This window comes from Archocentrus centrarchus, chromosome 11 (assembly GCF_007364275.1).
Source record: "Archocentrus centrarchus isolate MPI-CPG fArcCen1 chromosome 11, fArcCen1, whole genome shotgun sequence".
NCBI classification, from domain to species: Eukaryota; Metazoa; Chordata; class Actinopteri; order Cichliformes; family Cichlidae; genus Archocentrus; species Archocentrus centrarchus.
The window spans coordinates 32745084-32759793 of record NC_044356.1 but is presented as its reverse complement, the minus strand read 5'-3'; the positions used below and the strand labels follow the sequence as shown (position 1 = coordinate 32759793).

The window sequence follows — 14710 nt, the reverse complement described above, 5'->3', positions numbered from 1 at the left end:
CAGTCTGCCAAATGTACTCTCAGAGTAACCTGTAAAACCTGTGGTCGTAGACACCTGCTGATATTACATGATGTTAATGAGAAGTGGCAGGGGAAGGGGGACACACCGGAAAAGGGGAAACCTCCAGAACAAGGAACCATTGTGGGTGCCTGTCTGACAAGCACTCTGGACGATAGTTTTTATGTTGGACGTTCCCTAACGAAGCGCAAAGTGTTACTCAAGATAGCCAAGGTCCGACTGAGTAATGGAAGCAAAAGCCTGGACGCCTTTGCCGTTCTGGATGATGGTTCAGAACGATCCATTCTGCTTCACAGCGCTGCACGTGAGCTTGGTTTGGAAGGTGAGCCTGAAGCCCTTGTACTCCACACAGTGAAAAGGGACTCACGGATCATTCATGGCAGCGCAGTCTCATTCTCGGTCTCCCCCATAACTCAACCAGCGAAGACATTTGGGATCAATCGAGCCTTCACAGCTAAATCTCTGCACCTTGCTGAACATAGTCAACCCACTGAGGCTCTTCAGAGAAAATACAAACATCTGCAGGATCTTCCACTTCAACCAATAAACACGGTGCAACCACTCCTCCTGATTGGATCTGACTTCCCACATTTAATCACTCCTACCGAACCTGTCCGCTTGGGAAATACAAGTGGACCAGCAGCAGTCAGGACTCGTCTAGGTTGGACATTACAAGGTCCTGCGGAAGGAATAAAACCAGGATCAGATGAACAACAATGTCACTTCATTTCATTTCAGTCTCCCGACACTGAGTTGCATCAACAGATTGAAAGACTCTGGCAACTGGATGTTCTTCCATATCGAAGCTCCAAGGTAGTAACAAGGTCCCGCCAAGATAGTGAGGCTTTGCGTATCCTGGAAGAGAAAACCGTCAGAGTCGAGGTTAGCGGGATACGCAGATATGCCACTCCAATGCTTCGCATTAAGGGCGCAGAACCGCTGCATACAACTCCCGAAGCAACTCTCCCCCTTCTCAGAAATATCGAAAGGAGACTGGTGAAAACTCCTGATCAAGGGGAAGCATATAAGTCTGAGATTAAGAAACTGGAGGATGCTGGATACATACTTAAACTGCAACCTGGAGATGTGGAGAAGTCTGAGGAAGCTTGGTACATTCCACATCACATGGTTCAGCATAACAATAAGAAGAGAGTGGTATTCAACTGTTCATTCCAGCATCAAGGGAAAAACTTGAACAAACTGCTTCTACCTGGTCCTACTTTAGGCTCATCCTTGTTGGCTGTACTTCTTCGCTTCCGCGAACATACAGTGGCCATCTCCAGTGACATTAAGGCGATGTTTCATCAGGTGAGACTCCTCCCTGAAGACAAATCATTGCTGCGGTTCCTTTGGAGAGACTTGAAGAGAGAGGAACCTCCAAGTGTCTACGAGTGGCAGGTGCTCCCTTTTGGGACGACCTGCAGTCCGTGCTGTGCCACCTATGCCCTGCAAAGGCACATTCGAGATTGCAGCCAGCCTGGAGAGGACATCCGTGAGGCAGTTGAAAAGAGCTTCTATGTGGATAATTGTTTGCACAGTTTCAGCACCGAAGTGGAAGCCAAGATGTTAGTCGACAAGCTACAAGCTATCCTTGCTGATGGAGGATTTGATTTAAGACAATGGGCCAGCAACGTACCTTCAGTGATCAGTCACCTCCCAGAAGATGCCAGGTCCACCAGCAGCAATTTGTGGATAAATCAAAATCAGCTTGACTCATTCGAATCCACACTTGGTCTCCACTGGCATTGTCCTACAGATCTGCTGCACTACAAGCATCTTCCAACTAGGGACCACTCAGTGACAATGCGAAGTATTTACAGAACTTTGGCTAGCTTGTATGACCCCTTGGGTTACATTATCCCTTTCACCACCCGAGCTAAGGTTGTCATTCAGCGTCTTTGGGACAAGAAAAGAGAGTGGGACGACCCAAGACTCCCTGAAGACCTGCTGCAGACATGGGAAATCTGGCAAGCAGAGTTGCCTGATTTGGAGAAGATTTCTTTACCCCGATGCTACACCACAGCAGCATTAGATATGCCGGACAGCAAAAGGGACATTCATGTGTTCTGTGACGCATCTGAGCAGGCATATGGCTCAGTTGCCTATCTAGTCACAGAAGCTCCAGACGGGCTCAAGGAAGTCGCCTTTCTAGCAGCAAGGTCACGAGTTGCTCCACGAAAGCAGCTGTCCATTCCAAGGCTGGAATTGTGTGCAGCTCTTACTGGAGCCCAGTTAGCTCATGTGCTAAAGACTGAACTCAACGTACCTATCCAGAGAGTTTTTCTGTGGTCAGACTCCACCACTGTTCTAACTTGGTTGCAGTCTGAGTCATGCCACTTTAAAGTGTTTGTTGGGACCCGAGTGGCAGAAATCCAAGAGCTGACATCACCTCACGACTGGCATTTTGTGCCGTCGAGGGAGAATCCGGCAGATGACATCACCAGGGGAAAAACTCTAACGGAATTATCGTTCATCTCCAGATGGTCACAAGGACCACCCTTTCTTCAAGATCCTGTTGACAAATGGCCGCTCAGGCCCTCACTTCCAACACTAGATGGCGAAGATGAGTTAAAACGTTCGGCGTTTTGTGGAACCATGTCAGACATTCCAAGATCCACCATCCCTGATGTCACACAGTATCCAACTTTCAAGGATCTTGTCGAGGCCACGGTGAGACGCGTTCATGGGGCGGCTTACATTCCTGGCACCTCCACAGCAGATGATTATCGGAAGGCTGAAATGGAAATATTGCGTCAAACTCAAGAAGAGAGCTTTCCTACTGAGTTTCCCAAACTCAAGTCAAATCAGAGGGTTGGACCTAGCAGTCGCTTATACCTCTTAGATCCACAGTTTGACCAATCTATAGAGCTCATTCGTGTGGGAGGCCGGCTGCGACGTGCCACTGAGCTGGAAGAGGATTCTATACACCCCATAGTCCTTGATTCCCGTCATCCCGTGACAGGGTTAATTATTAAAGATGTGGATGAACAACTTCACCACCCAGGACCAGAGAGAGTATTCGCTGAAATAAGGAGAAGATTCTGGATCCTCCGGGGCAGGGAGGCGGTTCGACGCTATCAGCGACATTGTGTTGGCTGCAAACGATGGAGGGGAAAACCAGTCGCTCCTCAAATGGCTGATTTACCACCATCCAGACTCAGAACATTTAAACCACCGTTCTACTCCACCGGAGTGGATTGCTTCGGACCCTACGTCATCAAGGTTGGTAGACGACATGAAAAGAGGTGGGGCGTCATTTTCAAATGTATGACCACCAGGGCCGTACATACAGATGTGATGTCAAGTCTTGATGCTGACTCATTCTTGTTGGCCCTCAGACGTCTGATATCACGCCGAGGGAAGCCCTTTGAAGTTCTCTGTGACCGAGGCACAAATTTTAAAGCTGGAGAACGTGAACTTAAAGAGGCATTCCGAACCCTTCAGCCACAGATCCAGGAGCAGTTGGCAAGTCAACAAATTGACTTCAGATTCAACCCTCCAGGATCACCACATTTTGGTGGATGTTGGGAAAGGGAGATTAAATCACTGAAATTGGCACTCACTACGACTTTGGGAGTTCAGAGCGTGACGGAGGAGGTTCTACGGACACTCTTGGTGGAAGTTGAAGGAATACTCAATTCGAAACCACTTGGCTATGTTTCAACAGATGTAGCTGACCCAGATCCCATCACCCCTAACATCTTATTGATGGGGCGGCTGGACCCTTCTCTTCCTCAAGTCAAGTACCCAGAGGTGGAGCTCACTGGTCGGAGGAGATGGAGACATAGTCAAGTGTTAGCCGACCACTTTTGGAAACAATTCCTAAAATTCTACCTTCCAGGCCTTCAGGCCCGCAACAAGTGGCAAGAGAACGCTGAAGACCTACAGATTGGGACCGTTGTAATGATAGTAGACCCACAGTTGCCACGGGCTCTTTGGCCGATTGGCACAATCAAAACAGTTTTTCCTGGAACAGATGGAAGGATTCGCACTGCTGAAGTCCAAGTGAAGGAACGCAGCTATATTCGCCCAGTAGTCCGTCTAGTGAAACTGTCAGAAGTCCCAGATTAAATGGTCCGTCTTGACCGTGAACAGTTTCCCAAGTTGCAAATTATCATAGACAATTTGGGGGCGGCTGTGGAAAAGACTGGAAACTTGTCTGCCAGTGCATCAAAGGCTGATCTGGAACATCACTGGCCGGCTCGCCTGCCAATCATAATCAGCATCGACCAATCAGCGCTTCAGGATTCCGGGACTTAGCAGAGCAGTAGCACAGGACGGCGATGGAGTGCAGGAGGACTGTGAGCGAGCAAAACCGGACTTTCCAGTAGTTTTAAGTTGTTTAGGCCACTCAAGAGAGCTTTGTGTGTGCGTGCAGCTAACTAAACCATGCACAAAGGAACTGTAATGTGAGCAGAACTAAAATAAACGACAAAAGACAAGTAACGCCTCATCCTTGACCGGATGCCCGCAGCCTTTCCCCCTAAGAGTAACCAAGCCTTTAGTACAGGTATGTTGTTTGTAATAAAGTGCTCACTGATTTGTGATGTATGGTTTAGTGTTCCCAAATTGAGGATAAACACATGCTTAAGTATAATGTATTGTAATTTGCTGGCATGTCCAAATGACATCATCAGTTGAAGAAGATGCAGCTGCAGGATGCTGCATTGCTGAGTCTCCATCTCAACATGAGTTGAAAGTGCTGACTTCAAACTACGTCCCAGAATTATGATCAATAATTTATGTCATGCTTTTTCCTGCATACTGTTCTCATGCTTGTTTTTTGTTTGTTTGTTTGCTTGTTTGTTTGTTGGGGGGGACTACCTTCAGTCTCCTCTTTAGCAGGTAAAATGCTCTATAGAGTTTATGTCTGAGATTGAGTGGGCCAGTCTAAAACCTTCTACTTCCTGCCCCTGTTGGACTCCTTTGTAGTTGTGGTGGTGTGCTTTGAATCATTATCTTGCTGCATGATGAAGGATCTCCCAATCAGTTTAATTGTATCTTTGTTTAAATTGACAGACTAAATATTTCTGTAGACTTAGTTTTTTGTACTGCTGCCATCATGCGTGACATCATCAATGAAGATTAATGAGCCCAAGCCCATGACAGCACCTCCACTGCGTTTACAGATGAACTTGTGTGTTTGTGTTCATAAACAGATCCTTTCTTTCTCCAAACTTTAGCCTTTCTGTCACCTTGATAACAGTTAATCCAAGTCCCAGAATTTCTGAGGCTTGTCTCTGTACTTTGTGGCAAATTACGTCTTCTGTGAACAGTAGATTTTGATACCTTCACTCCTGCACTCTGCAGGTTGTTGCTGCTGTCACTAACAGTTGTTTTAGGGCAGGGGTGTCAAACTTATGGCCCACGGGCCAAAACCCGCCTGCCAGACGGTCCAATCCAGCCCACGGGATAACTTTGATAAGTGTGAAAATTACAGAAAAAAATATTAGATTCAAATTTTCAATAAATGGAACTGCTATTCCTAATCTGTCCACTGGGTGTCACTGTTTTTGTGCTGTCAGAAGTACACTCTGTAGCACAATCAAAATGTCTTTGTTTAAAAAGGAGAAAGGTGGACTCAGAGAGTAGAGTTGTCCAAGAAAAATGGACCCTATTTATTCACAGAGATAAATGGGAAACCTGTGTGCTTGGTGTGGTCGCAGCAAGTTATGCAGCACCATGAGACTCATCATGGTGAAAAATAGAAGGACAACTGAGAAGATAAATGATTTGTTAGCTGGTCTAAGGAAACAGCAGGCTGTTTTTATCCGTAGCAGTGACACAGCAGGGAAAGCTTATTGCCGGTGAAAAAGCATCAGCATCATCTTGTTATTGTGAGGGTGAGTTTGTGAAAAAAATAAATGCTGAAGGCAGCAGAAATCGTGCACCCTGAAAGGCGACAGGCTTTTGCAAACATTAGTCTGATAAGAAACACTGTGGCCGACAGGATTTCAGATCTTTCTGCAGATATAGACAGCTAGATGAAGCACAAAGTCAAGTCATTTGTTGCATTTTCGGTCATGATTGATGAGAGCACAGACATTATGACATTGCTCAACTGGCCCTGATCGTGGTGTTGATGAGACTTTGACCATCACCGAGGAGTTCTTTGAGTTGTTGCCTCTGATGGACACCACAACAGCAGAGGACATTTTCAGCTCTTGTTGGAGCACTGGACAGGGTGGGAGTGCACTGGGCTCGTGCTGTCAGCCTGATGGTGCGCCATCTGCAGCCAATGATCGGGAAAAAAGCAGGTGTTGTGACAAAATTCAGAGAGAGAGTACAGGCCGCAAATGGAGGGCATGGTTTTTGGATATTTCACTGTATTTTGCACCAGGAGGCATTGTGCTGCAAATCATTAAAAATGGATCATGTCATGGAAGTGGTTGTCCGAGCAGTTAATTTCATCCAAGCCAGAAGTCTGAATCACAGCCAATTTGACAGCCTTCTCAGTGATAAAGACATTACCTACGGACTGCCTTACCACACAGAGGTAAAGTGGTTAAGCCGAGGTGTCGTGCTGAAGCGTTTCTTTGATCTACGAGAGGAAATTGGACAGTTCATGGAGAAAAAGGGCAAACCGGTGCTGGAATTTAAATCCCCAGAATGGCTGCAGGATCTTGCATTTATGGTAGATATTACAGAGCACATGAATAATTTGAAGGCCACAAAAAAGTTGTCACACAGTATTATGACAGCATACGTGTGTTCAAGCCGAAGCTGACTTTGTGGGAGACACAACTGTCGAGTGGCGACCCTGCTCATTTTCCTCGTCTAAGAGATGTGTGTGTGTGTGTGAGACCGGAGTTAATACTGACATGAATCGGCACAAAGACAAGATTACGGGATTACTGCGGGAGTTTGAGCAGTTTGGTCTTTGGTGAACTTGAAACAGAGTTCGCAGTTTTTCTCTCACCATTCACGGTCAAGGCGTCGGATTTGTACCCGTCGACATCCAACTTGAAATAATTGATTTGCAGTGTGATTCAGATTTGAAGGGCAAATTTGCCTCGGTGGGCTTGGACACATTTTCATCAGTATCTCTTGCCAGGATACCCCAAATCGACAGCGCCGGCTGCAAAGATTTTGTGCATGTTGGCGACTAACTATGTTTTTGAACAAGTTTTCTCTGTAATGAGCGTCAATAAAACAAAGCTGCGTTCAAGGTTCACTCACAAGCACTTAAATGACATTCTGAAACTGGCTGCTCCTCAGGATCTGACACCTGATATCAATGTACTAGTGAAGTCTAAAATTAAACAGTGAGTAAGCCCACTTCATGTAAAATGCTGCTTCGGATACTTTTGGATCCTGAAGAATACAGCTCTGAGAGAATGAATACATACTGTGAACATTTTCAAAAGACACTAAACATTGTGCATTATAATATAAGTCAACAGCTTCAATAAAAAAATTGTGTTATTTGGTGGAACTCATATTCATGCACTGCTGTAACTTTAATTAATTTAATAATTACTTTAACCATGTTCCTTAATAGCTGCCACTTTAATTTCCATGGTATGATTTATTTATTTCTGTATATCTCTTGATTATATTGATCATACTAGATTATAATATTTTCATAATATTTTTATTTTAGAGAGTTTGATTTTCTGTTACATGGCACTGAACAGGAGTGGCCCTCCAATCTCATTGTACATCCTGTATAATGACAATAAAGGCATTCTATTCTATTCTATTCTATTCTATTCTATTCTATTCTATGATGAGTCAGACCAGGTGGTCAGGATTACTACACAGATGTATATAAATTTAAAATAATTTGTAGATCTTTTTTTTTTAAGCCTGTTGTGTCTGGCAGATTTATTTTGTTCATTTGTGTTATTTTTCCCATACATATACATGTGTCCTTGTAATGCCAGAGTTGACAGGTTGAGAGAGAAGAAAAAAAGAGAAAGGGGAGAAAATAGGGAAAGGGGATAGAGAGAACAGAGCTTAAGCAAATGAACCACAATGGTTCATCTACTGATGCACCTGTAAAAGAAGAAAAAACATACAAAAAACAAACAATACCTGAAAAAATAAATTTATACGGAAAAAACAAAACAGAAACAAAGCATGGCAACACAAACCAACAATCCTGCTATGCCGTGCCTGGATGAGTAAGTGTGAGTGTCTGTGTCCATGTCATGAAATGTACTTACTAATGAGGGCGGAAAACTGCAGCTCCATTCACAAGAAGCCAGAGGCGGATAGAGAAAGACCCAGGAAACCCGGGCTGTCTGCAGCCCATCAAGAGCACTAAAGACCCATGGCCACACATTCCAGTGACAACTGCATGCCCACCCCAGCAGACGGGAGGAGGTCCCAGACCTTTTTCACACAGAGCCAGGTAAGTTTGGACAGATTTTTCACCCCTCCATAAATGAAATCCTCACTTAAACACTTTATTTTGTATTTAGGTTATCTCTGTCTAATATTAAAATTTGTTTGATATGAAACATCTGAAAGTGTGCAAATATAAAAAAATAATCACAAAGGGGGCACTGGTTCATATACAGTGCTTATCTAATCCACAGGAGCACTCAAAGCATGTCTCAGTCACCCGTTCAAGCACTTTCTACATCTGTTTTGGATCTAACGTGCCAATAAACGCATCAAGAGCAACTCGGGGTTCAATATCTTACCCAAGGATACGTTGACACGGAGAGTGTAGCAGCCAGCGATCAAACCACCAACCTGCTCTACCTCCTGAGCCACAGCTACCACAAAATGCCAAATGTACTTTACTGGTATGATAACTACACCCTTAGAGTTATGCACGGTATGTAATTCTATTGCTTCAAAGTAAAGTCATGTTTTATAGCACATTATAGTGAAAGATTGGTACCGTAGCTTTGGGAGCTCTAGTTAACACAGTATGCAATCCTCTAGCTTGGTGCTACACTTGCAATCCAGTTGCTTACACTCAAGGACACAATGACTCATGTAGGCTCAATAGCATATGCTGTGCAGTTTGAACACCTTACAGTTAGTTTGGTAACTTTATGAAAAAAAAAATGCAGTTTGTAAATTTCACGTTTCTCCATAATTAGGCTTTCTTTGAATATTCATAACAGAACAAGTGTGTGTTCATGGCATTTAAAGTTATGCAAATGCCTCGTGTGTGTTTGAGTGCGTGCGCTTAATATGATCAGTAAGAGCTGCAATTCCACTAGAAAGACTCACCTTTTTATCTCATTCTGCTGTGAACAGTTTGTCACTTCCATGTGCACCAGTGAGTAGAAAAGAACCTGATCCTGGAAGCATAATTCCACTATTATAGATGAAAAAGCAGCAACGTCACAATGCTTGCACATGTTGTTTTATTCCAAGTGAACAAGGCGGCTCAAACACATAAGTATGAATACTCTACCAGTGAGAGCAGGAAAGGTGAAATCTGGAAACAGCAACATAAATCATTTTATATATATTTAAAATGATTATTTTAAAGCAATACTTCACTTATTTCAGTTTCAGAATCCTTACAGGAAATGGAACTAAAGTGCAATCAGACTCTGATGTGGCAGATGTGGAACGTTCTCGCTGAGCCAATCAATCAATCAATCAACAAGATTACATAATAGAGCTAAAGAGAGCCATGGTGGTGATTCAGTTATGTGTGATTTAATTTCCACCTTCTACAACCATATGGAGACAACCTGGACAGTAGTCAAAATCGCCAGTTTTATAATAGACTTCTTCATAACTTTTTTTTTTTTAAACTTGTGATTAGCTTTGTGGAGCAACCACTTCCTTTAATATGCTCCTGTGTTAATACTATGAGGTCAACTGCTGAATTCTTTTCATTGTTAATAGTGCAAAACTTGTGCTAAAAACCGAATAACACACAGTGAGAGAGAAATGAGTCCAACCAAATCTCTGGCTCACAAATGACTATAAATACTTCAGTTTAATTAAATTGATAGATATGGCTAGTTAACCACCAAGCATTGTAGCCAAATAACTGTCAGCAACAGCTACAATGTATCCTAATGTTATTAGGACTAGTTTTAGCTTGCTAGTAGGATCACTGGTTAGTTTTACAGGATAACAAAACAAGAGCAGTTTTAATATCCCTCTCAGCAGTCCAGAAACATAAACATATAAGTAATCAGCCTCAGTACTATCTGAAACTGGCCCAAATTTTTATCCCCAAAACAAACTTAGCTTACAAGTTAAAGGAGTCCACTCAAAAGCTTTGAAGCTTCCACTCATTGTAATCAATGACCAAATCAGTATTGGGGAACATTTTTAAAACATTATTCTTATTTAAAAAAAATTATCATTAATGCCTTACCACAAAAAAAAATCATTCTCAGTTATGAACATTTAACATCACAGTTTTTAGCTAATATTAGCAGCACTGACATTGGGACAGTAACCACAGGACGAAGACGTTACAACTGTGCAAGTGATCAGTAACGTCAAGTGTGTGGATACAGTGTGGTCTGGAAAAACTAAAAAAATAAGACAAGATCCCAGAAATCTTAAGATATCAACAAGTGTGCCCAGTGACTTGAAAACAAACGTCTTAGCAGCAGTGTAGATGAGACTTGCATATCAAAAAGTACAACGCTGACTGATTGTCATATCACTCCAACTGTGCCTGACATTTCTCTGTTGCCAAATACTTATAGATTATTCACACTGGGGCTCTGAAGCTCCAAAAATGGCATTTAGGATAATGTACTAGTTACACTTCTTAGCGTTTAACATTTGAGCACTGAAGCTGGTTGTCAGTTATTGGCAAAATTTTGTTATATAAGCTAATTTCAGACAATATATAAAGCCCCCTTTTTTTTTTTTTTTGGTATACTTGATTGAATTTTTAAATGCAACAAAATCCCTGAATGGGTAACTTGAAACTACCAGCCGCGTGCTAAGAAAAACAACTGGTGAGTCATATTCTGGTCTTTTGACATTACTGCCAAGTGAAGAAACCAGTTACGAGTATTTTTAAACGGTAGCTGAAAATCATTTCTGGCATTAATGTAGCTGTACTCCTGCCTTGTTGTGTCATCAATATGTGAGCACAGGAAGGTAGACACACCCTCGAAAAACTGTTTCCATTTCAACTGACGAGTGATTCTGTACAGTGATTTATCCATCCTGTACTCAATGAGTCATTATAAACTTCATATAAACCTTTGCAGCTTTGGTGGAATACACATATAAAGACTGATTGTTTCTGAATAAGTACAGGACATATTTCAACAAATAAATATGACAAATAAAAGCTTACTGTCCTTCTTTAAGAGTTTGGCCTAAACATCATGGATTGCTGCTGCGTGACACAATGCTGTACTACCTTTAGAATGACTGTTTGCATCCAAACATCCATTCCACTGCCTTCAGTGTGAGCCAGCCACTGTCTGACCTCAAGCAGGAACAAACTCAGGCCAGGCACACTACAAAAAGAGCAGCCGACAGGTTTCACTGTTTCTTGTTCAAGCCAAACACAATAAACCAGCAGACTGCACGCAGCTCACAAAAGTTCTCATGTAGCTTTAGATCCAGCTCCCACTTTGTAGTTCCCACTACCGGCATGTCATCTCTTTTTCTTCTGCTGCCTCAACATCTTTCTTCTCTTCATGATCATGGCATGCAGCTTCTCCAGTCCCTCCTGCAGCCCTTCACCGATAATAGCACAAGCAGGTTGGAGATGCCAGGTTGTAGCAGTGCTGAGCTCACCTAGAGCCAACATGCTCTCCATCTCAGCTAAACTAAGAGAATTCCGCAGGTCTTGTTTGTTAGCCACCACTAGGACCGGCACGCCCTGGTTTTCTGCCAGCCGCGTGATTTTGTGCAACTCTGCCTTGGCTTCCTCGATGCGCTCGGCATCCACCGAGTCCACCACAAACACAATGCCATCAGTGCAGCGCGTGTATGAGCGCCACAGAGGCCGCAGTTTCTCCTGACCACCTACATCCCAGAAGTGGAAGGACGCAGTCCGCCGGCTGCCTTCAAGTGACACTTTGACCTTCTCCGTGTTAAATCCTTTGGTAGGGACAGTGTTCACAAACTCATTGAAACGCAGCCGATACAGTACAGTGGTCTTGCCAGCATAGTCCAGTCCTAGAATGACAATGTGAAGAGCCTGAAAGGAGGGGAGGCAGGGGAGCAGAGAGCGATGATCAGATAGTCCGTTTCCCATCTTGGCTCACAGACCAGGAAAAGTTGCCACTAAATATTTCCAAGGTTGATCCCTTTGTGAAATAATTGAAGCTGGGGCTAGGCCGTAGGGAAGAAAAAAAAAAAGCAGAGAATGCATGAGTCAAAGCATACAAACACAACAAGTGAATAAAACCATTCTTACACATTATTATCCTGGCACAGAGGAATGCAATAGAAATAAAAGAGCAGGGTGATCCAATCCATTTACACATGTAGCTCCAGCAGCCAACAGAAATTTCATACACTAATCTCCATTCAGTGAGTGAATCAGTAAATGATGCAGTGGCTGGAGGATTTGAACTTCCCCCAAATCACAGATTCAGCTCACCATCCCCAGTCTTCAGCTCCATGGACAGATCAAATCAGGTCTTTGTTTAACAACTGAACACACTGATGCATACATGTAGCTTTAAAAATGTTCTGCTTAGCAAACGACATCTTTATGCTGAAAGGACTATTTCAAATTTGGAAATTAAAATAATCAGTAAGCTACGAACAAATGGACACGTTCTGAAGAATTCGGCTCCCATATGGTCATTAATCAACACACTTTCGATAGTAAAATTGCGTCTTAAAGAATTGGTTTAGAGTGGCCGCTCCCGCCCACTGAATGTAGACAGACGGAGGTGATGACAAGCGATATGCCACCAAAGTAGGCATTTATTTGAAATGTATCATTAGAGTTAACCCGAATTGAATTGAGGCTAATAACGTCTCGATTCATATAAAACACAGTGAGTAAATCTATCTTTATTCCCGAGGAGACTCGAAGCAGCGTCAGTGTGTGAGATATTTCAATGAAGTCTGGCGTGCAGTGCTGTACAGCAGACCTGGCTCGACTCGAGCTTGTGAAGCCAACAAGTGTCGAAAAAAATCAGTCTTAACGCTTTCTTGGGCCTGTTAATAAACTCAGCCAGGAATGCACATTTACATGTAACGAAATGTTATGTTAACGTCACACGACAAAGCTGCGTCATTAAGGGGGGGGGGGTGAATTTTTGCCGTCTCTGGCGTGAGATATGATTTTGCGCCACTTTGATCAGTAACAGTTTCAGTGTAAGAAACTTACCTTGACAAACAATGGAAACCCATTACAGCTGACGGGATTATCAGGTTCCGCGTAAACCCACCCCATTCAGCTAACGTCCTCAAACACGCAGAGACACCTAACTCATTGCACTCCTCTCCATTCCGCAGCGGCACCAGGACCCCCAGAATAAACAGCGACATTTCCGCTACCGCTTTTCAAAATAAAAATAATGACATAATAGAATTCATAACAAGGGGTCGCGGCCACATATTTGATTTGGCACTTTAACGCCGGCTGCCCATCCTGACGCAACTCCGGCTGAAACTGCCCCACTATGGAGGACCAGAAGGCTCACAACCATCAAAATAAAGCATTTTGTGGTTTAATAATGAATTCTTCAATAAAATATCCATCCATTCATGAATCCTCTTACGCTCATCAATCCAGTTAATTTGGGGATTTTTGAACCTTCATTGTGCTTGATCACGTGTTTTAAACTTTGTTAGACAATGCCAACTTTATTGTGTTATGCTGTAAAAGAAATCCATTTTTAAGCATTCATTTTTAAGCAACTAATACTATGATAATATACGCTAATATGCAGCCTCTTTTTCTCGTGCCTTATTTGCTTAGCCTGGTCATATTGTACATAGTGTGCTGTCTATACTACGTGTCAGCACATCCGGCCCGCGATCTAATTTTATATGGCCTGCTAAATGATTTCATATGACTATCATTAATAGCCTGCGGGTAAATGGCCCACCACTTACAAATCCCACAATGCACTGCAACAGCTGGCGCAGGCCAAGACCTATGCGAGGGATCCTCAAATCCAGGCCTGGAGAGCCCCTGTCCTGCAGGTTTTAGATGTGTCCCTGATCCAACACACCTGAATCAAATGGCTGAATTGCCTCCTCAGTATGCAGTCAAGTGTTGAAATATGAAGCAGTAATTTGTTCAATGGTTGTTAATGGAGTGGCTGTTGTGCTGCCATCTGTTGCATCTGCTAAGTACTGCATCGTTGTTGTTCTGTTGTGTTAAATAAAAATGGCTGCTTTCAACAGGTTATGAGCCCAGAGCGTCGCTAAAAAAGCTCTGTAAACTTAGTTGCTGAGTCAGATAAACGGAGTTGTGGAATTCACAATGGATGATAAGACGTTTATTGACAAGCTGAGCGGACCAGAGAACTGGGCAACATGGAAGTTTCAGATGGAGCATTTGCTGAAAGCTAAAGGACTATGGGGTATGCTAACTGAGACGGATATGCTAACTGCGGATGCTAACGCACAAGCTACGGCAGAGTTTGAGAGACGGAGAGAAAGGGCATTTTCCTTGTTAGTGCTGAATGTGAGTACACCACAACTGTATTTGATAACAAGTTGCCAAACACCAAAAGAGGCTTGGGACACGCTAAAAGGACATTTTGAGAGAGACACTTTAGCAAATAAACTGTTTCTAAAGAAGAAATATTTCAGATGTGAA

General features: G+C 43.2%; 1 protein-coding gene across 1 annotated transcript; it reads right to left on the bottom strand.

Annotated features, from left to right (window-relative positions):
- Positions 1–9371: 9371 nt before the first annotated feature.
- LOC115788793 (ADP-ribosylation factor-like protein 4A) lies at positions 9372–13405 on the bottom strand. The gene is made up of 2 exons (XM_030741987.1): positions 13268–13405; positions 9372–12255 (listed from the first exon to the last, which is right to left on the bottom strand). The coding sequence occupies exon 2, from the start codon at positions 12176–12178 to the stop codon at positions 11573–11575; it is 606 nt and encodes a 201-aa protein (XP_030597847.1). The 5' UTR covers positions 12179–12255; positions 13268–13405; the 3' UTR covers positions 9372–11572.
- Between the last annotated feature and the right edge of the window lie 1305 nt (positions 13406–14710).

Excerpts from the sequence above, each read along its gene's own strand:
- LOC115788793 (XM_030741987.1), bottom strand. The coding sequence starts at position 12,178 with ATGGGAAACGGACTATCTGATCATCGCTCTCTGCTCCCCTGCCTCCCC.